The following is a 27,667-nucleotide window of genomic DNA, read 5'->3' on the forward strand; positions in this document are numbered from 1 at the left end:
ATAACATTGCTAGAAGATATTTGTGATAAATATAATCTAATGTAGTAATTCGGTATTCAGAAAAGGACAGAGCTGTGCAGGAACTGTTGACAGTATCCTGGAAATGCAATGCTTTGTAAGTACTTTTGAGTACCTCCTCCATCTGAAGAAGAGACTATAATTACCTAAACATTTAGCAGAGCATCAGTTTATTTCTCTGCCTATGCAGTTCCAGACGAAATAATTTTAGACAATACCATGGACCACAACACCCAAATTTTTAATACATAGTTATTCTTCAGATTCTTTCCTAAAATGCACAATAGGTTTCTCATTGCTAAAGAGTCTGACCTCTTGAATATTTTTTCCTGACCTTCAAATCCTCATAGGAATCATTAGTAGTCACAATGCCTTTTCTTCTCTTTACGTGTCCAAATGAGGATGTTGGATTGTTGAGAGACGAATATTTTATTTCTTTAAAGGAAAGAATAAAACAATTCATCCTGAAATGGCTGGCAAAAATAAAAATGAGCACATCTAGGCAGTGATCCAAGGCCTGGAGAGGATTGTGATAATAATAGTGCATGGGAGAACCCAGCCTAAATTTGATATTTTCAGCATCTGAACATCTCTGGATGGATGGAGACACTAAAATAGAGAAATTCAGTGATTTCTTTTGAGAAACTATTTTTGAATCACTGTTTCTTTTGAATCACTATATTTTTTAGATTTAGCAGCTAGAAAAACTAGTTGAAGGGATCCCTCTTCATACAAAAAATATTGGGGTGAGTTTTGTTCTTTTTACAGACAGACTAGGCTGTCTTGTCTTGCCCTCCAAACCCAGTCTAACAGCCTGAAAAGGACCTCACTGCTTCTGCTTATAACGCTGAAGCTTTCCCCTGTGGGTTTGCCTCTGGCAGACCTCATGTAGGTATACATTTTGCTCATGGGTTGTTTTCAGCTACAGGCAAGATCTTTACCCTGCAGCCATATTTTGCTGACTTTCTACCATCTTCTTCCTGATGTTTCTGTCTGAGGATGTTGAAAATTTTCATAAATGAAACAATGCAGTGTAAAAATAAGTCTGTTTCTTTTAAGGAAGTCCTGCGTGAGACCAATTAATACTGATAATGTGCATAGAGAAATGAAAATAATGTCAAGAACCAAAAGCCCTTTCTCCAAAATATTATAATTTTACAGTAGCTCCAATAAATGAAATAAGTCTCCTGAGGAGTGGAGCTGAAAATACCTAATCAAGTTCTAAAGAACAGTTCAAACTTCAGGAGACAAGGAGATAATCCAGAAGACTGAACAATGCAGTGTGCATCATAGAGAAAGCTGTGTCGAGTGGTATTTTTTGGTTCTTGATGTTTGGAAGGGGTGCTGCCACCGATGGATTGTGTGGCCTCAAGCAGCCTGTGCAGTACTTGCTGACAAGAGAGGCCCAGCCAGACACAGGAAATGCTAACTTAGTTATGCAGCTTACAAACTCCATGGCTTGTTACACACCTCTCCTCCCTGCCCACCCCAATAATAATTTGATTTACTTTAAAGGGCATTTTGTGTTCCAGTGAAAAGAGGCTTAAGGGTCACAAGCAGTTCTGTGCAGGTTGCATTGACTGGAGGGTCTCGGTCTACATACCCAGACTTAAAACTGCAACCATATTTAAAAACGGAAGTGTCTGAAAATCATTTCCTCCCCCTTTATCTGCCAAACCCTGAATTCAAAGTTCAACAAAGGGAGTGGTGATTTTAGATGGTTGAGATGCTGGCAGCTCTTGCAGGGGCGAACTTGGGACTTGGCAGGTATATAAAGATGAAGGGATGAAATCTGAAGCTTTTTCTGTGTTCCAGAGGAAGATGATGGATCTGAAAATGAAAATAAAGCTTACTATATATCCAAAAATAACCTAGTAGAGTATGAATTCTGGAACTTTGAATGGGATTCTTATTACACAGTATGACCACAAATATTAATGTCATACCAGCCAATTTGGACATCCATGTTTATCTAGCAGTCTTTACAATCCTATAATGTTGCTCTTTCTTTCATGAAGATTTTTCGTTTTCTTGCTTTGTTAATGAGATTCAATGTGTTCTTTAGCCTTCCCTCTAACCCCCAAATTCGGGCTTCATTTATATTTCAGTCACTTCAAGGCACTCTGTAAAAATACTGATTTACAAAAAATAAATGTCTTAGAGGTGCCTAATATGTCTTTTTCACATATTTTATTACCAATTTCTCTTACGTGTTTTTCCTTCAATTATTTTAGTGAAGTTCCCTCCTAACATAGTGAATATCCATGTGAAACATCCCCCTGAAGCCTCAGTTCAGATCCATCAAGTGTCAAGGATTGACAGCACATCAACAGGACAAAAAGCGAAAGTACCTCAGCCAGTACATCCACAGGTCTCTTACCAAGGTCTTCCGTATCAGAAGACCCAGAAAGGACATACAGCTTACACAAATCAACAACCCATTCCTCATATGTTTCCTGTTTCAGTTAAAACTCAGCTTGGGCGCTGCTTTCAGGAGACTGTTGGGACACAGGTAAGAAATGTTTGCTAAGGCTTGCTGAGACAGGTAGCCTTAAAACTCTATTATAAAGGAATGAAAAAAAAAATCCAACAATTGGAGGGAAAGGACGCATGTGACATTCTTTTCTGAAAGAAAATTATTTTGAAAATGTAACGTTTTTATTAAGTAACATTTTTCTGAACCTCTTTCTCCTTCAAGTTAATGTCTTTATTTTCTGTGGACCTGGGTCCCTGACATTTTGGTTTCAATTATTTTTTTCCATAGCTTTTTCTTTTTCTCATGGAAATTCCTATTCAGCAACTTTATATGTTTTACAGTATTTTAGACTAATGTTTTGAGTCTGTTGAAATGTGACCATTGAATGGAGTAGAAAAATCATGAAAGCCAACTGATTGTTCACTAGAACATTAAAACCTTAGTTCACTTAAAAACACTATCTTCACATAATGTTATTCATATGACTATTCAAAATTGTGTATCTTCTTTCAATCCTGAAAGCATTTTAATAGCAACACGTGGTTTTATATTTGCATATATATTTGAATATATATATAGAGAGAGAGATTATAAGGATATGTGAAAAGATTATTAAGTCTGTAAAATCCTGTTATTTATTGGTTATTACCTTTCTGAAATGTGGCTTTTCAGATCAAATGTCTTTAAGGTGAATGCACGCCTCAGACGGAAATAATGTGTGAGGTTTCACGAAAAATCACTGGTTTTGGGACTTAATGTTAGAGAATAAGTATGTTGTTTTTCAGGCTAAAAAATACTTTATGAGTCTATCATTGAAGATGTGAATTTTAAGTTTATCACAAGGGTTGCTTTGCTTTTGGTCCTTCCAGTAATATGCACCTAACGTTAGCCAATTTTCAAGCATCAAATATTGTATGTATTTCCAGTATATTTCACAAATGCTTGTTAGATGTTGGCAGTAAAATTATCCAAAGAATTCACTGGCACAGAGCATGCCTTCCACTCAAAGGGACATCACTCATGGCTCCTGAGATGTAGGACTGGAGCAAAATGCCCTTTACAAGTGTTTCTTCTGGCTGCATCTTCCAGCTGAGAGTGAATTTTATTAAAGTCTCTTAAGTTGTGTGCAACCTCTGCCTTCACCCCACAGAAAAAAGAGGGAAGAGCCCTCAATCCCTTACTCACAGATGGGCAAGGAGGTTGAAAAAGACCAGTAATGGGGAACAGATACGAGCAGGAGTAGGATGCAGTCAGAAGCAGGGTGAGGGTGACATAGTTGTCAGGTCCTAAGGTGCTGAACTCCACCTGCTATAAGCAGAATGTTGAACTTGAAATCAAAGTTCCTTAGTCTCAGTCTCCTGCCATCTCTAACCAGTTGACATGAGGATGCTTAAAAGTAATCCATTCTGCAAAATGCAATGGAAGAAGTTAATTTAAATTTAATTTGGTCATTGGACACCAAAGATTTTTTTAGAAGACCAGAGTTAAGTTTGCATATGGAGCATTAAGACTACTAATTTTCAAATGATTGGTTTGGGATCTACAGTTTTAATTTACACTGATGAGTTCTGTGTGCTTGTCTGTTTCAAGCGTATTAAAATCTTCATTTTTTTTTCAACAAGTGTTAAAGCACATGATCAAATGAAAGTTAAAAAATGAAACAAGGCCTGTGTTTAGGACCATTTATCTCTATTTCCTAAAATGATCAACCTAAGAAGCATGGCATCATAATGTGCAATCCTAAAAATCTGGAAATAAGTGTGATAATTAATATTGTTTATTATTTTTTTATATTTCTCTTTGTACTCATATATAAAGGAATACAAAGTTACTTCCTTGGTCTTACACTCTGCAGTGGGCACTGTTTTATCTCCTATCTCCTTTTAAAGGGGGAGAAAAGTGAAAATAAGCTTGCATTACCCTCAGGTTTGACTTGGAATCTTACTAAATGCTTAGTCACCAATTTTTATAACTTTTTTTTCAGTATTTCCCTGGAAATACTCGAGAAAAGGTAGTGCCTCCTAGTTTAGAACAAGGCATGTTCTCAGTTTTTACAGATTTCATTGATCAGTGTCAATCTTGAAGAAGGGCATAGTAAGGATTTCAGAGGCATTCTGTTACAGTGATGGTTCAATTCAGAATTGGAGTTGCGGAATGGCATTTTGTAGAACATTCATTTAGGACCTTGCCATAAATATAGATCTAAGTCACTCATTTACCTTTTAAGTTTGAATCTGAAATGTTACTGTTTTTCTTGCAGCCAGTCAATCCTTATTATTTGTGTTGAATATGCCTTGAACTGGGAAAGGCAGGGGTTTTTTTTAAGTGCTTAATAGACCTACTCTTAAAGAATTAGCTCTTCAGTTTCTTTCATATTTGCTTTGTTATGTCTGTGGATTCTCTCTGTTTATTCAGATGCAATACTAAAATGAGCTTTCCCTATTAGTAGCAATGTGTTACAAGTCCTTTCTGGATTTGATACTGGATAATTTTGATACCCATACTTAGTTCAACAATCATCAGTGTTTATACATTTTTTTGCAGGGTGGGTTGTGTATTTGGCTCCAGAAATGTTTTATTAAATATCCTGGGATCCTGAGACGACTTCACTGTCTGTAGAGCAGATTGGTTGAAGGATTTGTGTGTGGCCTCTTGTAGACAAGTCAACTAAGTTGATTAGGGCTTTGCTGAACTTACTCTTGGTCTGCACTAAAAGCACAGGATTAAAACTGTATCAGGATCTCTTTTGTGGTTTTGTGTGCATGTGTAGCTTCTAGCATTTTGTGTGTCTCCCCATCCCTTGTTCTCTCCTTCTTCTTCTTCCTTGAATTTCAGCTGCTCTTCAGTTACAGGTCCTTTCATTTTAGTGCTCTGAGGTTTTTTCATACTCTTCAGTGGAATATTTTTCATCTCCCAGCACATTCTTCCTTGCCCCACCTTAGTTAAATTCCCTTAATGTATCTCATTCAAAACCAGTAGGATATTCAATTTCCAAGACAGGGCGCATTTTGTGCAGTGAATTTCCAAGCAAGTGCATACTGTTACAGTCAGCAACTGGAGCCACCTGAACTGAAGTTCAGAGGACATTATGGCACAGACAGTTGGAAATCTGGTCATATTGCCAGGCCTACAATCACTTTTCATTAATGACATAGCAATTCTTTCAGACCTTCTCTTTCCTTAGCTGTCTGTAGTATCATAAGTGACTGTAACCAAAGACAGCAACCATGAAACAAGCTAGTTAAAGGTGAATGAAAACATGTCAGTCTACCAGCTCAGAAGGACAGGGAGAGTAGAGGGACAAGAGGAATGAAATTTCCCAGTTTAATAAGAATAGATAAATAAAGACATAAATTTTTGTAAATACATGTACGCACGTGTGTATGTGTTGTTTAACTGTGATTGTTTTCTGAAGCGTCCTCAGCACTGTGCAGTAAAGTGGAAAGAAAACTACAAAAGTATCATTACTATTTGAATTTTTAAAAGGTATTATAGGAAGGAAATAGTTTTTTGGATGGTTCTGTTTTGTTCTCAAGTCAATTCACTTTTCCTGGCTGCCTCTCTTTTCTCTGAGTGGAACACTCAGCATTTATTTCTCCTCTGGGAGATGTTAATGGTGATTGCTCCAGGATAACTTATCATGTTACATGGTAGCCCACAATGATACGTCCCACAAAAAAGTTGTGGCTCATCAAACTCTTTCCTAGTACTGCAAAGATTTTTACAGGGTATATCATAAACCATGTTAAGCTGCAGCCCATAAACTTACTGTTGACATAAAGATATAGGAAACAAACCTTTACCTAAACTTGCCCGTTGTTATATAGAAAAATGATGTAGAGGAAATAGAGACTTGAAGTTGAGAAACGGACATAACGGAAGCAGTAGGAGAAAAATCCCAAATAAGATGGAGAGAGTAAATTTTTGGAGAACACTCTATAATGGTGCCTTCAAAAGCTGGAGACAGGACGTAGTGTCCTGCAAAATATTTTACAGCCATGTAGTCCTTTATTTCTGAAATCCTGAATTTCTGAATAATAAAAATGCCTTCATTATGACACAGGATATCTTATTTCCCAAAATCCTTCTACACCGTCTGTGGTGTACCTAGTAAAGGTTGTGTTGATATTCTTGAATCCTGTTGATTTTGCATTTAATTTCTTTGCATTTAAATCAAGAAAAGAATGCACTTGCCTACTGTCCATGAAAATCCATATAAAGTTAAATGAGCACTACTTTTTTCACCCCTTAAGATCACTTTGAAGTGTTTACTAAATATATTCATGTGTTTTCCATTTTCCTATGGTTACTGCATTGCAGTATTATTATCTCTAAAAGATGGGTTTTACCTCAAAGTTGTTTGGGTCTCTTCATTGCTTCAATGTGAAAAAAAAATTCAAAATGGCAAGAAATTGGAGAAGCTGATAGTGCAAAAAATTCATCTAAATCAGGCTCTGTCTAGATTCACATGTAATGCTGTGCTCTTCCACAGATATTTTTGGGTATTAGGTTTACAGAAAGAAACTTCTAGCGATCCCAGCATCTGTAGTTTAAAAACAAAATTAAAAACCATTGTTATTTTAGAGAGAGACAGATACTGAAGTTGCTTACCTTGATGAAGGGAGCACATAGCAAAATGTCCAGAAGAGAAGCTGGCTATGAAGTCATGTCTGCCTATGCTCGTTCATTCCTCCTCATGTAACTGCTGAGAGGAACTGGACTGCTCTCTGAAATGATCCCTGCAAGAATTTCAGAAAAACTGTGTTCTGATCTCTCCTTCTTGTTGTGGTACTTCAAATTCAAGTCAGTTCCAGGTTGCTGTGTTGGGGTATATGTTCCATTCCTCACTTTCCAGTGGTTTGCTGCGTGATGCGTTGTGCTTCCCTTGCAAAGTGCTTTAAAAGGTGTTGCAGAAAAGATCCACACTTGTTACAGCTCTGTTCAAAAGGACACAAGAGTTAGAGTTGTTTTGGTATCATGAAGTGAAGTTTGGTGGATTATAGTGATACTTTGAAAAATCATCTTGAAGAAAATCATAATATAGCATCTATTGCAGACAGAAGAAGTGTATTTTGATAGATGAATGGTTTTAATTAATTGGTTTTAATTATTTAAATGGTTTAATAAATAATATTAATGATGAGCACTAGGAAAGACTTTTGAAAATTATTGCATTGTCCATTTTTCAGTGCAATCAAAACACTCACATATGCATTCAAATGTGTTTCAAATGCTGCTTAGTATGTCTGATCAACAGATATTAGTTAACCAACATCTTAAGTGGGATAAATTTCTACGGAGACAGTTTATTTAATACTTTGTTTCAGCAATGTCTTTTACAGGAAACGTTTGTTTTGGTTTGAGCAACACATTTCTGTCTGCTGTCAGACTTAATAGACTACAAAATAAAGCCAAATGATAGGTGGCAGCTGGAAAAGGTCAGAAATTATCAACATTGTATCATGGTCAAGATTCTGACTGCAAATCATTAAGCATTTCCTTCATTCTGACATGGGCATACACTGACTGGGTACTTAACTTTAAAAATATGCGTACAGTTTTTAAAAACTGGGCTTAGATAGTTGATGAGTTTTTCATGATGGGAAATATTAAACAAAGGCATCAAAAATTTTTAGTTAGAAATCAGAAGAGCAAAACATGTTGGTAGCCCTTAAAGCCTAACCCAACATACTGATGCTACTGTGTGCAATACAATCATAGCGTAGTGTGGAAGTGATGACAGCAGTGATTCGCCTGTTGAAGTTATTCATTCAACTGTAAAGCATCCCTGTCGAACTTCAGATTTAAGAAAACATTTCCTGGGGAGGTAAATTTCAGGTATTTTGTTTTTTTGACAGCTGTATGAAATGAACTTTGGTATTTATCTCCTTTAGGAAGGAGAAGTGATACAATTTTGTGCTTCGTACTGGTACTTTTTCTCTTAGAGCACTTTTAAAACCTCTTTTCTTTAGAATAGTCTTAAAAATACCATCTCATAAAATAAAATAACTGTCTGGAATTCCTTGAAGCTCATGGTTTGGCTTCTGAAGTTCTTAAACAAATAGACTGTCAGAAATTGGTGTGGATTCATTTGCAGGAGTAATGTTTCATTTGCAGTAGTTTCTTTGCAAGATCAATACTCTGAAATATCAGAAGATTAAACATGTATCAGATACCAAAAACACCAAACATTGTTTTAATTACTCAAATAGAAGAAAGCTGGATAATTTTTACTTGCTTATGAAGAATGTTCTGCTTAAGCCAAAACAAATTCTTTACCAGTTCTTCTGGAAAGTCTGGAAGTAGTTAAGTTTCTCTCCTCTACTTATGAGACAATGCCTGTTAGTGAGCCAGTGCTACATGGGATAACGCTCTTCATTTGTAACAACCTGTCATTCAGCTGGTCAGTAAGCTAATTAAGTATGTCTGTTAATTGTTTCAGTAATACAGTGTATTAAGTTTGAGGTTTCTTGCTCTGTTTGTCGTTCCTATAGGAAAAAAAAAGAAGCAACAATCCAAGGTCTGTGCCTGTTGAATAGTTTGCAGAAAGTTAAACAGTGTATCCATTCACTTCTGCTATTGTGGTATGTGAAATGCAGTCTTTTGAGCTGAATCCCAGAGTCATTAGCTCAGGCAAAGCACCTATCAATTTCAATCATAGCTAATCATGTGACACTCCCTTATTTATGTCTATATTGTGGTTTGAACTAACAGCTTGTGACAGGGATTTGTAGATGGGTCACGCAGGAGCGGGAGTCCCAGGAAACCTTATGGTCCCTTGGCCAGAATCCTCTGCGGTTCCACTGAGAATAACTGCCAGACTGGGCTCCCTACTGCACTTTACAGGGAGCTGAATAAATTTCCTCTACTGCCTTAGCAGATGAGTTGCAAGGATATAATCCTTCCTTTTCCCTGCCATTGGAAATACTTGCAGTGCTGGTGGCAATACACAGCTTAGCACTCTTAGGACTGAGGAGATGGGCAGAGGCTGGAGTCTAGACAGGGTAACAGAGAGGTGATGTGGCTTGGGGTGGCTTTTGTGCACCAGCACAGGGTCAGCCAGAATTTCAGTCTTCCAATGGGAATATTCAGTACTTCCTTCAGTTATATAAAATATTGGCATAGGAGGCCAGGCACGCATGAGGAAAAATATGTGGATTTGAAACAATACTTTCAGTGTCTCTGAGTGCTTTACCCAGGAAGAACTTTGTTTTATAGCAGTACCATGTGTGCATCATACTGCTACTACTGCTGAGCCTCTTTCAGCACAGTTGAGCTCTTTTATACCAAACCTTCATGACTTCTTTGCCTTCTGAACGAGTAAGACTTATTTCCAAATAATAAGCTTATGACAGAGATATCATTCATGAAAATCTGTACTCTTTTCCAGGAGCCCTCAGGAATACAAGCTAGATTTGTTTAAAATATGTGTAGATGATGGATAGAAAAGTGTAAATCTAAGATTAAAAAATGGCATTATCTTCCTGCATAGTCCAGCATGCCTGTGTTTAGCTTTCCTGCTTATTTTAGGCCTATAAGTGTGTGTTGGAGTTGTGTAGAATGGTGAAACAAACTAAAAAATAGTTATGGATTCCTCCAAGTGACTTTTCCAGTCACTTGTGAGTCAGAGACTGAAAAAGACTGTCTGAAGAGCTAATGAGTTCGTCTTGGTAGTAGGAAGTGTGTTAAGACTTTTAAAGTGGAAAGGAATTACCTATAAAAGTTTTTGAGACCTGTAGAAATAGAGCTTCAGTTCCTGTATGCTTAAGGCTGCTGAAAGGAGCGAGCATCTTAAGAAAACATAGCTGGCTAAGGAACAGTTTGTGCAGTGCCATGAGTGCTTAGAGTATCTGAAGCACTACTAGATGTACCAGAGAAATCAGGGGTTAGTAGCCACAAAAGAACTCTGTTTCTGCTTGGATTAGGACTTTGCAGAGCACTCATGTTTTGTGATGTATATCTCCAAAATTACACAGATCTTAAGGCAATAGGAGCCCCATGTGGGAGTTGCTTTTCCTTGTTGCCCAATTTCTACAATGATCTGGATGTTAACCAAATTATCATTGATTCTTCAAGCTTTAATTCACCATAGAGGCAGTGGGAGCAGCAGCTTTAATCATTGCCAGCTTTTACTGACAGAACTGCAAATCACAGTTGCCAGATGACTCAGACTTTGGCATCCTTATTTTTGCTCATGATTTTTATATGGAAATTTGAAAAAGTTATGACCACAAAGATCATGATTTTCAGTAGAGTGCAAATACTGTAGCACCACACCTAAATTATAAGTGGGCTTTAGTCCATCTTCCTCCTTCTCCCCTCCTTTTTTTTTCCCTTCTTCTCTTTTAGCTTGTTACAATTAGATGACACGTTTTCTATTTTGGGGAAAAGGGAAAAAAAGTGGGGGGGGGGGAGCAGTTCATGATGACATGTTGGCTCTCATGTTAGTGGAATCTTGCCTTGACACATGCGAGCTCCTGGGATGTGTCCTTGAGGTTTTGACCTTGAAGAGAAACACTGGGTGTTAGGTAATGTGCCTCACTGCCGAAATGCTCCATTTCTGAGATCATAAGGGGAGATGCAACCCCAGCCTTGATTCCTCCCATTGCTTTTGCAGAGTGGAGAGTTGTAAAACTGAGGTACAGTGAGGGGAGAAAAGCTGGGTGCAAAATGCTTTAGCTGACTCTTGATAACAGCCACAGTGTACGACTTTAGCAAGTGGCTTCTCTGTCTTTGAAGAAGCTCTAGAAAAGGGATGGAGCATCTGCAACTATAAAGCAAAGGTAGCTGTGGTTATAAAGTACAATGGTCATTCCTGGCGCATGCCTGCCTGGGATGCAGGTTGAGAAAACCAACATTGTGTAAAGATGTAGCTTGAACTCTCGAAGGTTTTAGGGTAACCACATAGAGGAGGCATTATGAGTACTCTCCATCTGAAAGATTTTTTGAGCTTCTGGGATGTGCAGCACAATCTGTGTATCCTCCAGCTAGGGCGATTGGAAGAGTTTATTTCAGTTTTGAAAACAGCAGAGCTGCTATGGCAGAGGAAATTTTACAGAATTCCCCATTTCTGCATCTTGATGGTATTTCTGAAGTACCAGGCTGGGAGTTGCCTATGGAAACAGAACTCAGTGGACTCTGACTGACAGTCAGATGGTCAGTGGTCAGCCTTGTATTAACCCTACCAGTGCCTAAGCCAGAGGAGTGCAAGACAGCTGAAAGATATGCATTCACCTAGGGTAAGCCTGGGCCTGCATCTGAAAGGTGGGACTTGCTGAGATACTCCACTGTTTTAACACAGCCAAATACTATCAAGGCAAGGACTATTTCCCATCCCTTGCAACACAGGAAAATTTGTCATCAGACCCACTCCAGACAGTAATGTGAAAATATACTCCTAAAGTTGCACAATAACTGAGCAGTCTGTTTGAACCTGTTTGGCCACTCTGTTCTTTTGGCTGTTCATGTGCCATGCCAAACTGAGATCAAAGCATAGGTGGTGCTAACCTCTATGTGGGTAGTGGGTAGAGGCACACCATAGCCATGCCAAGTTGCCCTGGTGCTAAAAACTTGGGCATGTGTGGCTGGTTGTCACTGAGATAGAGGACACTTCAGACTCCTCACACATTCCTTGACACAGATCTAAGCTTCACGTGCTGCACATGCTGAGCTGCAGTCTGATGTTTAAATAGTGAACTGGTGCTGCTTTTAATTTGTTGTGATACTTCAGGATGTGTCTGGGGAGTATCTGTAAGAGAAAATGACTGGGATGATGCTTTGCTGGGCCTCTCCATGCAGAGGGGTCCCTCTGATGAGTCAGAACCCTTGTAGAGTAGCTTGCTATCCTGTTAGTAGTCACACTGTAAAGCTACATAGGGAAGTTTGCTTTAGAAATATCATTGCCTTATGTGTGACAGTATGATTAAGAGCACATTGGAAAAATTTTGGGAAAGCTGGAGGAAGCTGTTAGTGCCTATGTATTCAGCATGTGTGTGTACTGCAGCATGACTGTGTTACCAGCTAAGTGAGAGCAACCACAAGGCCACAGCCTGTGGCATAGGATGAGCCAGCTGTCTTGAGCTGAAAGCTGTGTGGCAATGAACATTTGGGTTAGAGGCTTACACACTGTCAGAAAGCAGAGTTAGATTAGGGAAAGTCTATTCACGCCATACTGAGGATTCACACTTCAGCACATTAGAATTGTTTGCTGCAGTGCCTATTTATATCACATTTGCTTTGAAAGTATTACTAAGTGCAGCTGTTGTGGACTTCTCCTGGGCTTTATGTCTTCTATTGTATACCTAATTGGCAGGTTTAGATGTTTGGGGGAGTCTTTTTAATGTCTGCAGCTGAAATACATTTAAGCTTTCTTTACCATGCAAAATGGAAGAAAATTGCAAAAGTCAAGAACATAACTAGTATGCTGTAAGCTTCCAACTATTAATAGTCTTATCATTATAAATTAAGACTTATCATTAAAATTAAGACTGTCTTCATTTATGATGAAAACAATAGCTGCCAATGGTGAATATGCTCATTCAGTGGAGCATGACATACTGTTTTCTTCTGGTTTTTTCTCCTTTTCAGGGTGACATGGGGGAAGATAATAATGTCACTTAATTTATTCATGCCTGTGCAGACAGCCTCTGCAACATGTGAGCACCATTTTAGTTCAGTTAGGAGCTCCATTGAATCTTCACTGTCTCAGCAAAAGTTTGACCAAAAATTACTGAAAAAGAACGTTGTACTGAAAGTGAGTGTTGTAAAGTATCACTAACCAGAGTATTCTTTACCTGACTATTTCAGTGTGGCAAAGCACTTCCTGGCCTTTCCAAGCAAGAAGACTGCTGTGGAACCGTGGGTACTTCCTGGGGTTTTAACAAATGCCAGAAATGTCCCAAGAAGCCGTGTAAGTGCTATTTTATTGTTATTCTTGTGGCTTTTTCCCCTCAAGTTGTATCTTCCTTTTTTTCTGAAGGGAAAAGTACCAAAGGAACCTAGTAGAAAAAATATGCTATAATTTGATTAGGGACAGGTTGTAGAAACTGGAATTCCCTTGCATGCCAGCAGAGTTACAATATGCAGGCACTTGGTGCAGCCAGCAATGTTGACGTCATAGGGTTTTTTCCCCTGTTTCTTCCTCCTTTGAGTCAGTGATGGACTGTTGCATTTACTTAGTGCAGGAAGAGTAATCACATTGATTTTCCAGCTGGACTTCTTTTTTTTTTTTTTTAAGTTTGCACCGAAATCTTGAATTATAGAGGCGCCAGTTTCTGCTTGGAGAGAATGCAGTGACCTCTTGGGACTGCAGATGAAATTTCATGTTTGGAGCCAAGGTCTTCCAGGCTCTAAATTGCTGGTTGCTTTTTTAAACTCTGCTTTTGAAATATCTTCCCCAATAATTAGACAATGACAAAGACTTTCTTCAGCATTTCATTATGATTTTACATCATATTATAATGAGAAAAGAATTTAGAATTATTTGCATGATTGGTGAGGATAATCTCTTGAACTTTTTGTGAATTACATTATTGTTGCACAGGAATAGTAATGCTTCTGTGTCATGTCATATTTTCGGCATTAAATGAAAGATGGAAAAAGATAATGTGATCTCTGTTTTGCAGATGGACTGGACCTGCATTTACTGGGCCAAAAATAGGTCATTAAATTGCAGTAATTTTTACCTAGTTCATCTAGGGACCCTGTTATTCAGATAGCAATGCTGGAAATATGTCCAGTGTTTGATTTTTTTGGAAGCATGTGTTTCTCTGAAAGTCTTAATGTGGATGTAAATACAATTCCAGCAGAAAATATGGTATTACTCCTATTTCTCTGACTCCTCCTTCCATAGGAAACTCTGAAATAAATTTGTGGTGACTCAGTCTGATTTGCTAGTTTCTGAAACATTTTGTGTGTTTGAGTATGTCTATCTTCTGACATGCTTTAGAAAGAGAGCCTCCTTGGGTGTTTGAAGGTCATAGTTAGTAAGACTCAGGTATCTATTTTATTCCTGTAGCATGTAAATACAGTTTCTAAAAGGAGCATACATGCCAACAGTATAAAATTGAACAAAGACAAGTGCCAGATTCTGCACCTGGCCCTGGGCAGCCCCGGATGTATGTACAGACTGCAGAGTGAGAGGCTGGAGAGCAGTGCCAGTCAGAAAGTTGAACGTGAGCCAGTGTCCTGGCAGCCAGGAGGGCCAGCCCTGTCCTGGGGGGCATCAGGCACAGCATCACCAGCTGGGCAAGGGTGGGGGATTGTCCTGCTCTGCTCTGAGCTGGGGCAGCCTCACCTCGAGTGCTGGGGGCAGTTTTGGGTGCCACAATGTAAAAAAGACATTGAACTGTTAGAGAGTGTCCAAAGGAGAGCCACGAGGATGGTGAAGGGCCTTGAGGGGAAGCTGTATGAGGAGCAACTGAGGTCATTTGGTCTGTTCAGCCTGGGGGAGACTGAGGGCAGACCTCACTGCAGTTACAGCTTCCTTGTGAGGGGAACAGGAGGGGCAGGCACTGATCTCTGCTCTGTGGTGCCAGTGACAGGATCCGAGGGAATGGCCTGACGTTGTGTTAGTTGAGGTTTAGGTTGGATATTAGGAAAAGGTTCTTCACCCAGAGAGTGGTTGGGCACTGGAACAGCTCCCCAGGGAAGTGGTCACAGCACCAGCCTGACAGAGTTCGAGAAGGGTTTGGGTGATGCAATTGAGCTACGACTGAAATCTAGTTCATCAGAATCATAGTGACAAGTGAAATGTTGCTTATTTGGGATGTAGGTGTGATATGAGAAAAATCACAAAAGCTTGAAATGTGTTTCAACCAAAAATTGGTTGGAGCTACTAATACAAATTTTTGGTGCCTGATTTGAAAGGAAGCACACTTGCTATTTCTTCACAGTTCAGGTAAAATATTCATTGTCTCAGCCTGGAATCCACAGTAGATGTGTGGATCAGGCAGTGCTTAATGGCACAGCACTCAGCACAGTGTTAAAAGTAAGCAAACAGGGAAACTGTGACAAACTTGTGATCCACAGGTGCTTCCCAAGTGGGTACAGAGAAGTGCTTGAACTCAACCTAAAAACCTCTCCTAAAGGGAAGTCCACCACTCTTTTTTTCAAAGCACTGAATAATTTCTTTAAATGCTAATGAGATGAGCAATGTCCTTTTGTTATAAAAAAGTTTAATGACTAGCATGCTTGCTCAAGATGGGACACTTCAGAGTTCCTTTATCTGCCAGAATAATTTCTAATCTACATTTTATACCTATGAGGAGATGCCCTAACCCATAAAATGTAGAAACAATTCTTGGAACAGGTCTAGGAACCCAGTCTCTTTCCCAGAGCCCTTAATTACTCACAGTATGAGTCATGCTCACTCCTGCTTTCTGGCTCAATTTGGAATTGTTTTTTTGAATGTAACTGTATGATTTCAGGAGGAAACAGAGAATGGTGCCACTTGGAATAATCTTCTTCTTCTGATTAAAGCATTCCTGGAAAGTAAGGATTTGTGACTCCTAGACATAATAGGACACATTTCTCATCTTTCTAGGTGGGAGTTCTCACTGTATGTTAGTGTTTTAAGAAGGGAGGAGGAGAAGGGTGCGCTATCTATTTTTTCCAGATTAAAATACAGTGTCATTATATCAAGAGTGTGATTTGGTACGTGTATGCTTCAAGAATATTCATTGAATCTGTCAAGGTTTAGTAACAGTGTATGTATTTTCTCTAGGCTACATTTGATTTAGGAATGATTCTAAGCATGATGCTGTTTAATCATGCCATGTCTTATGGCAATGCTACATAGATGCAAATGGTGCATTTTTAGATTTTTAAGAATTGAAGGTGATACATTTAGTGTGTTGCAGGTGTTTAATTGATCTTACAGAATCTTAAAATGTTATAGGTGTTCAGTTTGAGCTTCGGCACAAAACCTGAAAACTGAAAATATCTTCTGGATCTGGGTCAAAGTATCTTTTGGGCATAGGTGTCAAACTAAACCTCATGAGAGTATCGAAGTGCTACGGTTCTGTAGAGTAAACAATTTCCAAAGATAAATGTAAACTTATTAGAAGATTTAATGGAAATCTAGAGTGGATGCTAAAGGATTTATATTCATCAAGTGTTTTTATTTTTACAACACTGAGAATGCTTCAGTGGTAAAAAGAATATGCATATATTATATACATAAATTTATATGATACTAGATGGAAAAACTTGGGAGTCAAGTAAATAAATAGTAAGTTGTCAGTTAAGTGATCTATAAATATGTCTCAACAGGTTAAGTTAGTCCCATATTCTTCCCATATAATTCTGACCTGATATTTCATTAAATTAGTATTACTCTTTTTATTGTAGACATTTTGGAAGCAAACAGGCTTCCATTTACTTTTATGGTTTTATGCCTCATAGACTTCATTAAAAGTGGACATGTTTTTATAATCCTATGTAATCAGGTTGTGATCTTCTGCCTAACCCACTTCAGCAAAATATTTAAGCATATACTCCAGAGTCACTAGCAGGTACTTCTCTTTTCAATCAACTACTTAAGGACATGCATAAGTTTGTGTATGTCTTGTTCCCATGGTCTTACAGAAGGCTCTGTCATCTTTGTAAGGACTTGAGTATTTTGGGTAACAGCCACTGCTCAGTCAGGGCTCCTGTCCTGTTGCAAATTTAAGTGCCTTGGCCTGAGACAGCTGCCATGTCTGTAAGTTTATGGGTTGTTCAGTGTCACTGAAAACCAAAAGTAGTTTTGGAACAGATCTCCATTTTTAAGGGCTTCTAACAGAAGACAGCTTTTAAGAAGAAGGGTCTTTCTGTGTTACATGGGGGGTGTTGGGATTGGTCAGGCTTCTTGCTAACTTAGTAATTACAAACATGTTGTTTAGGTGAGTAAAGGGTAAGTAATGTTGCACTCCATCCAGCTCCCACATGGATCACCAGCCATCACTGAACAAGCTTCTTCTCTACTGTGACTTGCATGCATTTCTGCTCTTTGTTGAAAGGAAAACAACAGCTGCTAGTAAGCTGCCAGTTTCCTGTTTGTTGTGGGAGTAGGAGGATGAGGAAGGAGGGAGAGGTTAAAATCTCTGACCTCAGTCCAGCACTGCACTTCCTAGAGCAGCTGAGTCACCCTGGGAGGGAAAATGTGCTGCAGCACTGGAAAAGACCTGGCATAGGTTATGGGCTGGTCTCCATCTACAACTGGAAGCTGTTTTCATTCAGCAGGCTGCACTGCAGGGTACCATTCCTGCCCACAGAAAGTTACAGAGACTCTCCTGGTTTTAGTGTGGATTAAGTCAGGTCTGTTATGGCAAGCACAAATCAGTTAAGACATAATGAGTGCAATTATGAGTTTGAATCTGCCAACATGAGTACTAGGAGTTTCATTGACACTTTTGGGGACCAGAAGTAGACTAATGCATTATGCTTTTGGAAGTCTCCTTAAATTTCAACTAGTTTTAATATTAACATTAGGAAAAGACTGAAAAATCTGCCTTGGAAACTAAATGTGTAGCTGCCACTTGAGTAGAGAGACAAAATTTTCAAGTTGTAGTTGGTGTTAGAATGATTGTAGTCAGTGTAAAGATGGGAAAAGTATGTGTTCAGAACTGTAGTAACGTTGCTGTATTTTTACTATGCGTGTTTAACGATTTTACACTTTGTGCAACATCTAAGGAGAATCTCCATGTTTTATTTAAGCAGTTATTTTAAATAATTCACTGATATTTGAAATTAACTATCTCAGTCCAAAGCCTGCTACTCAACATCATCACTTAATTTTTTTCAGATAATAGGCAAAGCTTTAGAACTAGCTAAAACAATGACCCTTTTTTCTTCCCCATCATTACAGTCAACCAAGTGCCAGCTTTAAAGTAAGCTGCAGGGATAAATGAATGGAAGCCAACCAATGGCAGCTTGGTTGTCCTGCGTTGGCAGTTTATATACTTTAATGATGGAAACAAATTAATCTGGTGGGTTCTGGGTTTTTTTTTTCTGTTGAACATTTGGAACACTTTTGAAATGAAGCAAAAGATCTGACTAAATGTAAGGTATCTCTGTTGTAACATTCAAATTATGAAAAAATCTCTTGACTCTTATGAAAAGCATTTATGTGATCATAGTGCCAAAATTTTAGTCCTATATGCTTAATAAAGTACTGGGCTTTGCCAAGAAGTTAGCTTTTAGTGCATAGCTATACAGAGTTACTGCTCGCATTTTTGATGTTTAAGAATCAATAAACGGTTTTCTGTAGTCTGAAAAGCAACCTTAAGTGGAGGAAAGAAACAATCAATAGAAATAAAAAGCTGGTTAATGGAAAACTATCTTGTTTTGGCAAAATTGAATTCAGTATTTATTTTGCAGTGTTATTATATCTGTGACTGTTTACACTGATCAGCCAGTATATGAAGTGAAGTTTAGTATTCTAAAATGCAACAGCTCTGTTAGGTAAATCCTAGATGTTTCCAAAATGAATCTTCAACTTTATATTTTCCAAACGTGGTATTTGTAGCTGGTTTTCAAAAGTAATTATTTGAATATTTCAGAGCAAATAGGATGAAAGATATCCTGATTTCAAAGATTTGTTTTGTTTTTTAACACAAATTTGACTGGATAACTGAAGACATAAGTGGCACACATTTTGAAAAAGATTTAATTAAGGTTGCCTGTACAATCTTTAACTTGTTGTTTTTGCTTAACTATTTTTCACAAAGTCTTATAATATTTTAAATATACTTATATAACAATTTAGTTGTCAGGCTCTGCAAGTATATAAATGATCAGTATTTAACTGATGTATTTTTTTTTCAGCTTACCATGGATATGGTCCTATCATGGAATGTCCACAAGGCTACAAGAGAATCAATGCTACATTTTGTCAAGGTATGATAGCACCCAAATTGGTTGTGTTTAGTTTTAGTACTGGCTTTCTGTGACAGCTTCTTTGATATTGGTGATTTAGATGATTTAATCTGGTCCACTGATTTATATTTGGGAAAAAATGTTGAGTATACTTTTGACTCTTTCTAAATACTGACAACTCTGTAAGAGTGAGTTTTTTTCCTCCAGGGAAAATAACTTCTGAAACTTTTATGTATACCCTCATTTTCTTTGATGATGTATAAAGATGATTTCATAAGGATTTTTTAACTTTGTTTTTCTGTAGAAATGCATTGTTTTGTCAGGTTTTTTTGCTAAAGAGTGAATCTGTGGACATACTCAGTTAAGTCAGATGAAACTAGCAATACAGAACAATTTTTGTTATCATGAAAGTATAGAGTAATCAGAGAACAATTCTTTTGGACTCAAGAGAATAGGCACAACAGTACTGAAAAAAGCCAGATAACATCCCTGGCAAGTGGAGATGAAAAGAATGAGTACTTGGCTGCCATTAAAGTGAACCACCTGTTTCCAGAATGTGCATAGTGCAGGTGAGGATGTGTGGAGTTAGACACAGGCTAGTTGTGTTACTCCGAGATTATTATTGCCTGCTGGCAAATACAGAAGTTATCGAAACATACAGGGTTGTGGGGTCTGCATGATCATGCAGCTACAAAGCAAAGCTTGGGACATTTGGATTCTCCTGGTCTGTAGCATCTGACATCTGAAGTGATGACCACATACAAGTGCTCATTCTGTCTGTGTATCTTGGAGCACTGCACAGAGGTGCCAGGTGAGGATGTAGGTAAAAGCTTAATTGCTTGTCTGTCTGGTTTGGCACAGCACAAGAAAAAGGAGCTCTGAGACAATGTAAGCAATCTTGCAGCACTGTTCTGGAGAGAGATTTGGGAAGAAAGGGAAAAACTAGTTCAAGTGAAGCTGATACTGCTGTGGCCAGGATTCTTGATCAGTGTTGATACTGCAAGCAATAAAGAGGTCCAAACAAACAGTAGTGCTGGTGAAGAGCTGGATAAAATGAAAGAATAGTTGATGTTTACAAAGGATATTTGTAAGCATTTTGGACATAAATTTAATCTTATTTAACAGAAAATTTTCACTTTGCATGTTAAGGAGGGAATGTACAATAGCCAGTAGCATAAAGAAATTATTTGCCCACCAAAATAATAAAGTTGTAGAGCACTAAACACAAACATCATGCTGTTTCACTGCTGAGGGAGATGTGAGCTGCTCTCTGCAGCTACCTGAACCTGTCTGTTGCTCAGATCTCTGCCTAGTGGTTTACCAGCTTGCAGGGTAGGGACATTTGGAGGACTGGATGGGTCAAAACACTGAAAAAGTAAATGGAGGAGAGCAGCCAATTGCATCTCAAGAGCTTGTTCCCTGTTCTGCAGTGAAAGACTGTAAAGTCCTCTTAGTAAGTAAAAGGGATGGGGAGATGTTGATGGCAATTTGCTAATGAGGACTGCCAAGTGAAAAGGTGAATGAACTGAGTGTCAGATGTAAATGGGCAGCCTTTTAACGCCTCAAATTAAATGTGCAGGTGATGCACTTCAGCAAGACAGTCCCAGCTATTTTGAAAGAGATTGTCTTGCTCCACATATCAGTCATGAGGTTTTTCAGAGTCTGCAAAAGAGAGATCTTCTAACTTTGACCCTAGAAAGTGTCTAGAAGATGCCATGATGGATTAGTCCCCTCATGCAACCTTCTGAGCATGATCCAGCTTTTGATATCTTCAGTAGTCGTGTGTATACCCCATAGAACACACAATGGTTTCAGACAGCAGCAACCCAGCAGGCATTTCAAGGCGAGTGGGGCATTCAGCTTGGTTCAAGAGGTTGAACCTAGGTGTTGGCAAACCTTATTTCATGAAAACTAAGATCCATTTTCAGGGGTTATGGACAGTTAGAAATGCTCTGCTGCTTGTGAAGGCTGCCAGAAATAGGCCAGGAAGTTGTTTCACTGAGCAGTGACAGGCTGATAGAGAGAGAACATATGACTGTGGCTAGGAGCATAAGAGGGAACTGAGCACCGCCACGGTAGTGTACAGAAATAGATTTGTACCTGGTAGGCTAATCATTGGGGTTTCACTGGGTTTTGATCGTTCTTCCCCTGACATATTTTTGTACTACATGACTAAAATTGCAAGAAGTATGAGGCTTTAAACAGTTGGTTTTGTACTGCTGTCACTATCCCAGAAGAGAGTGAGCTGTAGACTCTAAAAATAACTTGTAGTTGATACATGGAAATTTATAATGTAGTGTTTAATCGTAAAATGATAGTAGGATTATCTTACCAGACTGTTGATGAATTTAGGATGGGGACAATCTCCTAACTTTCTGGAGAGGGATTTGGTAGTGGCTGTTGAAGATTCCCCTTATTGCTTTACTGAGGTTTAAATAGCTCCTGTGTAATTTGGTCACTAACACATTCCAATAAGGAGACACAAAAGGGAGAAGGAATCCCCATGAAACAAAGCACAATGGAATTTAGTCCTATTGAAGTAAGTAACTAGATTACCATTTTCTTTCAGAGGGTCAGGATTTTGACCTCTGTTTGAACATTCTTCAGGAAAGCTAGCTTCCTATGTGAAAGCTGCTGGCAGGGTGCATTGCAGCCCTGAAATGGTCATTAGCATGAGCTTCTCAGTGGGTCAGCCAGAAGTGTCCTGTTTGTTTATGTGAAGCAGACATGTTTTTCTGTAAGAGAAGAAGCCAGGGCTAATGAAGAAAAAGCTGTCCATATCACTAACATAGACAGCCACAGATGGCAGAAGAAAACTGTGAGCTGCTGGTGTGGGAGTATTCATATTCCTTTAAGAATCCTTACAATTAAATTGGAAGTGAGTGGAACAGCATGTCCATATGCAAGTATAAGTTTTAATTAAATTATTCTCTGCTGAAAGGGTACACATGCTGTGTCCATGCTTAGAAAGGGCCAGGGCTGCCAGACCAAATAGTAATGGGGATATATTTCTGAATCCCTGCCTGCAGCTAGAAGAGATTGGTTTTTTCACCTAGATGTTGTCCAACTTTCACTGCCTTTGAAAACTCAGGCCTAAAAGCCTAATTAACCTTTTGTTCTACTTTGGTTTTGCAGTCAAAAGTCTACATAGGCTTCATCAACTAAGGAATATTAGTGTGAATAATTACCAGATCATTATTTTTTTCCTTTCAAGCGAGTGAACTAATGTAATCAAGCATTCTTCTCTCTAATGTGTAAGTAGGACCACAAAGAACCATCTGTGGGTATGTTAATTCAAGCAGTTTAGTGTAATTACTATCAAGAAATCTTTTTACCCCCTCAGTAATTATCTTTTCAAGGGGGTGATTTATTACATGTACCGCACATGGATGCCCTAAGGCTGTCATTAGAGCCAAAATACAGCTTATCAGTGTTGCAACTTCTTTGTTAGAATCCACATGCAATGCTAATTTCTGGTTCCCTGCTTAAAGTTATACTTACTGTTTCCTCAGTCTACTAATGGTTTTCTTGGAAAACTGAAATAGAATGGAAAAAACAGCTGGTGAAAAGGTTGGATTTATTTTTCAGGAAACTAATATATTGCCAACAGAGCACTTTAGAAATCTTATCTTGAAGAACTGGAAAAATATCTGAACACTTGTTTTGCAATGAAGTAAAAAGTGCATGGAAGTTCTTGGAAAGTCCCTATATTATTAAAATTAAATGTTTATGAGCTTGCAGAAACTAGTACTTGTATATTGATAGATCAAATTCTATAATCACTTGCTCGGGGGACTTGAAGCACTTTTCCCTTGGCTTCATCATGGTTTAAGATAAATTTTGAAGGTATATTCTTCCCCCCTACATTTGTCCCTAAAATCCAGTAATAAATTTGTTTTCTCTGCATGCTATATGTTTATTTCACTCCTTTTAAGTAATAAAAGAGCTTTGTTAATAAGAAATGCTGTTTAATGTTACTCACTAAGTCAACAACCATCTTTCAAAGAAGTTCTTTTGTGATGATCATAGTGAGAAATAAATATATCTCCAGAAACTGGGCTGGGTTGCTGTTTGGACATTGATTATGTGTTTGAGAAGTGTGGCTCTGCAAACTGGCATTCCGGTAAATTCCACGCAAAAGCACAAAACAAGTTGGACTGATTTCTTCTGCTGCTCTTCTGCTAGCTCACAGAAATCAGTGGGTCAGTTCTTAGAATAAGCAACTGTTTTTTCTCTAATTTAAAAAAAAATTGCAATAGTTTATTTGAGAACAAAGCCTTGTTTTTTGTTTCTTCTACCTCTCATTCTCACTAATCAAGTCATTATTGAAACTATCAACTATAATGGAGGCAGTAAAATCTGGATATTGGATTTTTCTTAGAGGATATTAATAGTGGTTAATGTAGCTATAGGAGAAACAATTGGAATGGTATTTTCTGTGCTGTTAACAGGTAATTGATTGTAATTGATATTTCATAAGGAGAATAAAAACTGATGCCTGCATATTGAGTCAATTTGGAGGTCAATCAGTCAGATGGCACTCACAGTGAAGCCTAGTATTTAACTTACCAAAATGTATCAAATTTTCACAATTGACATAAATTATATGTTCCAGTCTAAATTTACAGCATGATTTATTATGCATGCTAAAGCACTTAGAGCATGAAAACATCTATCAAGGCAGATATTACTAAATAACATTTAATGACTGACCACTAGGTTATTTTTAATTAAGAAGTTGCCCAAATACTTTGGCAAATTCTAATTAGTATATAATTGATCTAGACAGCTTTCTTTGCTTAAATGCAGCAGAGAGTTTTAAGGGTGCGTGGTACTTACTGAAAGGCAAGTTGTTCTCTTTGCATCAGAAGGGGACAAATATTTTCCATTTGGTTTTGTTACTTAGCAGTTTAAACAAAGTCAGTCAGTTTTTGATAAGCATAGAGGTGGGATTTCAGAGCTAACTATAGAAGACCCCCTTCAGAAATTTATCTCTCCACAGGGCTTAGGCCTGTAGTCAGCTACTGAGATTGCTTGTGTCCTCCAGCACCAACCACTTGGGACAGAGGGGTGAGATGGGCTGCAGTGCATCTCTAGCCACAAGTTTATTCTAAAGAGTTCAGTGAAGTTACCAGGGCTGTGGTGATCTGACTAGAAATCCCTGCTTCTAGAAGTTCCTATTCTTGGTCCAAATTTTATAAGAACCTTCTGGATATCATGACTGTCTTAGCTGAAAGCAGTTGCATATTTCACTTTTCATGCCTTGTTATGTGCTGTATTAATAATAGTGAAATTATATGTTGTTTTCTTCTAATGCATCTAATGTGACTTTGAAAATTGGACTGGTTCATTGTTTTTTGAGTCATATTAATTAATGTAATCAAAAATCACCTACCGAATTTGTAATATAGCAGACTCAATGATACAAGTGAGATATATTGTTTCAGAAGAGGGGTTATTTTTTAAATTTTTACTAAATCACTTAACATTCTTCAGCCTTGTTTATGAAAATTTTAAATGCCTTTTTTAGTTACTTCAGCATAAAATAGTAATAAAATCAAACCCCAGTCCCATTTGGATAGTGGAACCTATAATTTCCAAGCTGTCAGTTCTCCTGAAAAGAAATTTGACCGCATTATTTACCTCAATAGTAGCAGTGGTTTCTTTCAAAAAAGACTATTTTTTTTGCATTAACATTGTTTAAAATTCTTGCAGTAACCCCTGACCTTTTTTAATTCATAGACAGCTTTTCTTGAGTAAAACTGTTTTCTTTAAAATGGATAGATTTAAATAACATAATATTAGAAGATTGCAGAACACAATAATAAATGTATAGGTTTGGTTGTAGAATTTTAAGATAATACTTAAATGTGGTTAAAGTTTCCAAGCAGCAATGACTTTGATAAGCATAACTTCAATGTGCCTGGAAATGAAAGAATGAATTTAATTTTATAGGAATGTTTCAAATTCCTGCATTCTGTGACCAAATATGGGCATTGCTCACTATCTGAAAAGGGTGCGCAGTGGCCTTGCTCTGTGTGTCTGAATGACTTACTAGTCTGGAGGCAGAGAAGACAGCTTTACACCACCTCAGCATTTCTGCATTAGGCCAGCTGGGTCTGGGTGGTCTGAGAAGCTGTTGTAATGGGTAACACAGCCAAAACACAGCGAATTTCTCTTCCTAAATAGCCTTGCAGCTGGAAGCTGCCAAAGGGAAACGCTGCAGAGCTGATACTCCAGCCATCAGCTTTTGTAGGGGGCTCTGTAGCAGGACAGCTCTCTGCTGATCATCAGTCCTTCTGCACCACTTTGCTTGGCTGTAGCAGCCATCACCTTCAGGCTGTGTTGGCCTGTTAATGTGTAGAACAGAGGCAGGTTGTGGGCATTTCCATATTTGCTTGCTATTTCAGTAAAAAGGGAAATTAAAGGAGCTTTATGGTGTAGTAAATAACTCGGCATGTTTTACAGTAACCAAGCAAAGCATATTCTTTCAACAGTAAGTGACAGGTACAGATCTCATTTTAAGCAGGGACAGGAATTTTTCCTAGGATTGGATGTTTACACTTAGCATGGTTTGTTATTCTTGGATAAAGGATACTCAGGCTGCGTTAAATGTCATTAATCCTGGAATAAAGCTGAAATGATTCACTTCCTGGATGTAATTGAATTAGGTATAACATTGCTCAAGGAAATGTGCTTGTAGTTGCTTGTAGGTTTCCAGTAAAGAACCAAAGTACTGTTGGACAGCAGCTAATGCAGTCACAAACACTGTTTTAATCTAATTTAAAAGCCAGTGTAGAATTGGAGAATGCAAGCAGAATATTGGAAGTTCTGAGCCTCTGCAGCATGTCTTCCCCTCCAGCAGAGAGTTCTGTGCATTGTCATTCAGTTGAGAAAGAGATTCTACTGCAATTGTACTTTTCTGTACATAAATACCTCTACATCAGTGAGAGGGAAACCTTTCATTAGGTGTGAAAATGTTTGTCACTGAAATTTAAGTGCCTTAGGACAGAATTTGAAGTTTTGATTGAGGCATTTCTTTTTTGGTCATCGCAATTCCCCAGTGTGCAGTGTATGTAAGAGAGCTGAACAAGTAAATCCATACTTGAGGAAATACAGGTGGAGGTGTTGAAAAATCACTGAGGGTTTTGATCTTTAGGCAAGCAAGAAGTGCTTAGAGAAGAGTAACAGATAAGGGTCAGGTTGTTTTTTAGAAGCTTCCTGCAATTTTTTATTTCTTCTGAAGTATTTAGTCTAAATCACAGTTACTAGAAAAAAATAGATGATGTTAACTGTTGCCTGCACTTAGACTGAACGAAATTTGGTTTAGTATTGTGATACTCAGCCCATGCAAATGTCTATATGTGGTCATGAGTAAAAGCAGTTCTTCATCTGATTGTGTTAAATATATGTGGACCAAGATTCTAGTAAAGTGCTTTGGGGTATTTCTAGTATGAAACTTTGATGATTGCCTTACACTGGACAAAAATAAAAAAAAAATTCTTTATGAACATTCATAGAAAGCAAGCAGGAAAAACATGAGTAAAGTAAATTTTCTTTTTGTTATCCGGCTTATCCATTCATTTCCATCTTTTCTCTTCTAATAATGGATGTAAAGTTCTTTGAAGATGAATATTTTTTTTTAACTTACTAAAGCTATATAATTATCATGGTTTATAACAAGTTCAAGTTACTGTGTGCTTACTTGTTTAAGTGAACACCATCTTATATTGTTCCCACCTTCCTGCTTTGCTTGGTTGGTTTTGAGGGTTTTTTTTTTCTTGTTGTTGTTGGTTTTTTTAATTCATGAAGATAGTACTGTGTTCATAGTTGTACTCTCCCTGTAAGCAGGCAGGCATGCAGTTAGAAAATGGCTGTTATATCTTGCTTTTTTTCACCAGGAAATTCAGTGGCAGTGAGTCATTAACACATTGCGTTTTCTGAGAGCAGGCTGACCTAACACCCAGAAGACCTATAAAAAGGTGTGGGAAGGTATCAAACACCAACTGTTGTTGTTGTTAAGAGAGCCTGTTTTAAATTCTCCTTAGTGGGACAGATTAGCAGCAGTTTGGTTACAGTGTCTGGGTTGTTTGAAGCTGGGAGCATGGAGGGTGACCTCGCCATATATCAAGCTGTGCTTAGAAAAGGGTATAGGAGGAACTGAGCCACAGCAGACTCAGCTGTGTACAGTGTACAGTGCTGTGTACAGTGTGCAGTGCTGCAGCATCGCTGTTAAGACCTTGATCTGTGTATTTGGGTGACCTTGTGAGAGCAGTCACGAACAGGGCGCTGGGATGGCATCTGGCTTCCACTGCC

The 27,667-nt window shown here is 38.2% G+C and overlaps 1 protein-coding gene across 7 annotated transcripts in view; it reads left to right on the top strand.

Moving 5' to 3' along the window:
* The window catches only part of LTBP1 (latent transforming growth factor beta binding protein 1), a 187,451-nt gene that overhangs the window by 83,616 nt on the left and 76,168 nt on the right, over positions 1 to 27,667 (top strand). For all 7 annotated transcript variants that reach the window (XM_005416252.3, XM_031061012.1, XM_031061025.1 and 4 more), the window contains 3 exons: positions 2,253 to 2,530; positions 13,301 to 13,403; positions 19,301 to 19,372. In XM_005416252.3, coding sequence (XP_005416309.2) covers positions 2,253 to 2,530; positions 13,301 to 13,403; positions 19,301 to 19,372 — 453 coding nt within the window. The remainder of the gene's footprint in view (positions 1 to 2,252; positions 2,531 to 13,300; positions 13,404 to 19,300; positions 19,373 to 27,667) is intronic.

The sequence above is a fragment of the Geospiza fortis genome, unplaced genomic scaffold (genome assembly GCF_000277835.1).
Source record: "Geospiza fortis unplaced genomic scaffold, GeoFor_1.0 scaffold41, whole genome shotgun sequence".
NCBI lineage: Eukaryota > Metazoa > Chordata > Aves > Passeriformes > Thraupidae > Geospiza > Geospiza fortis.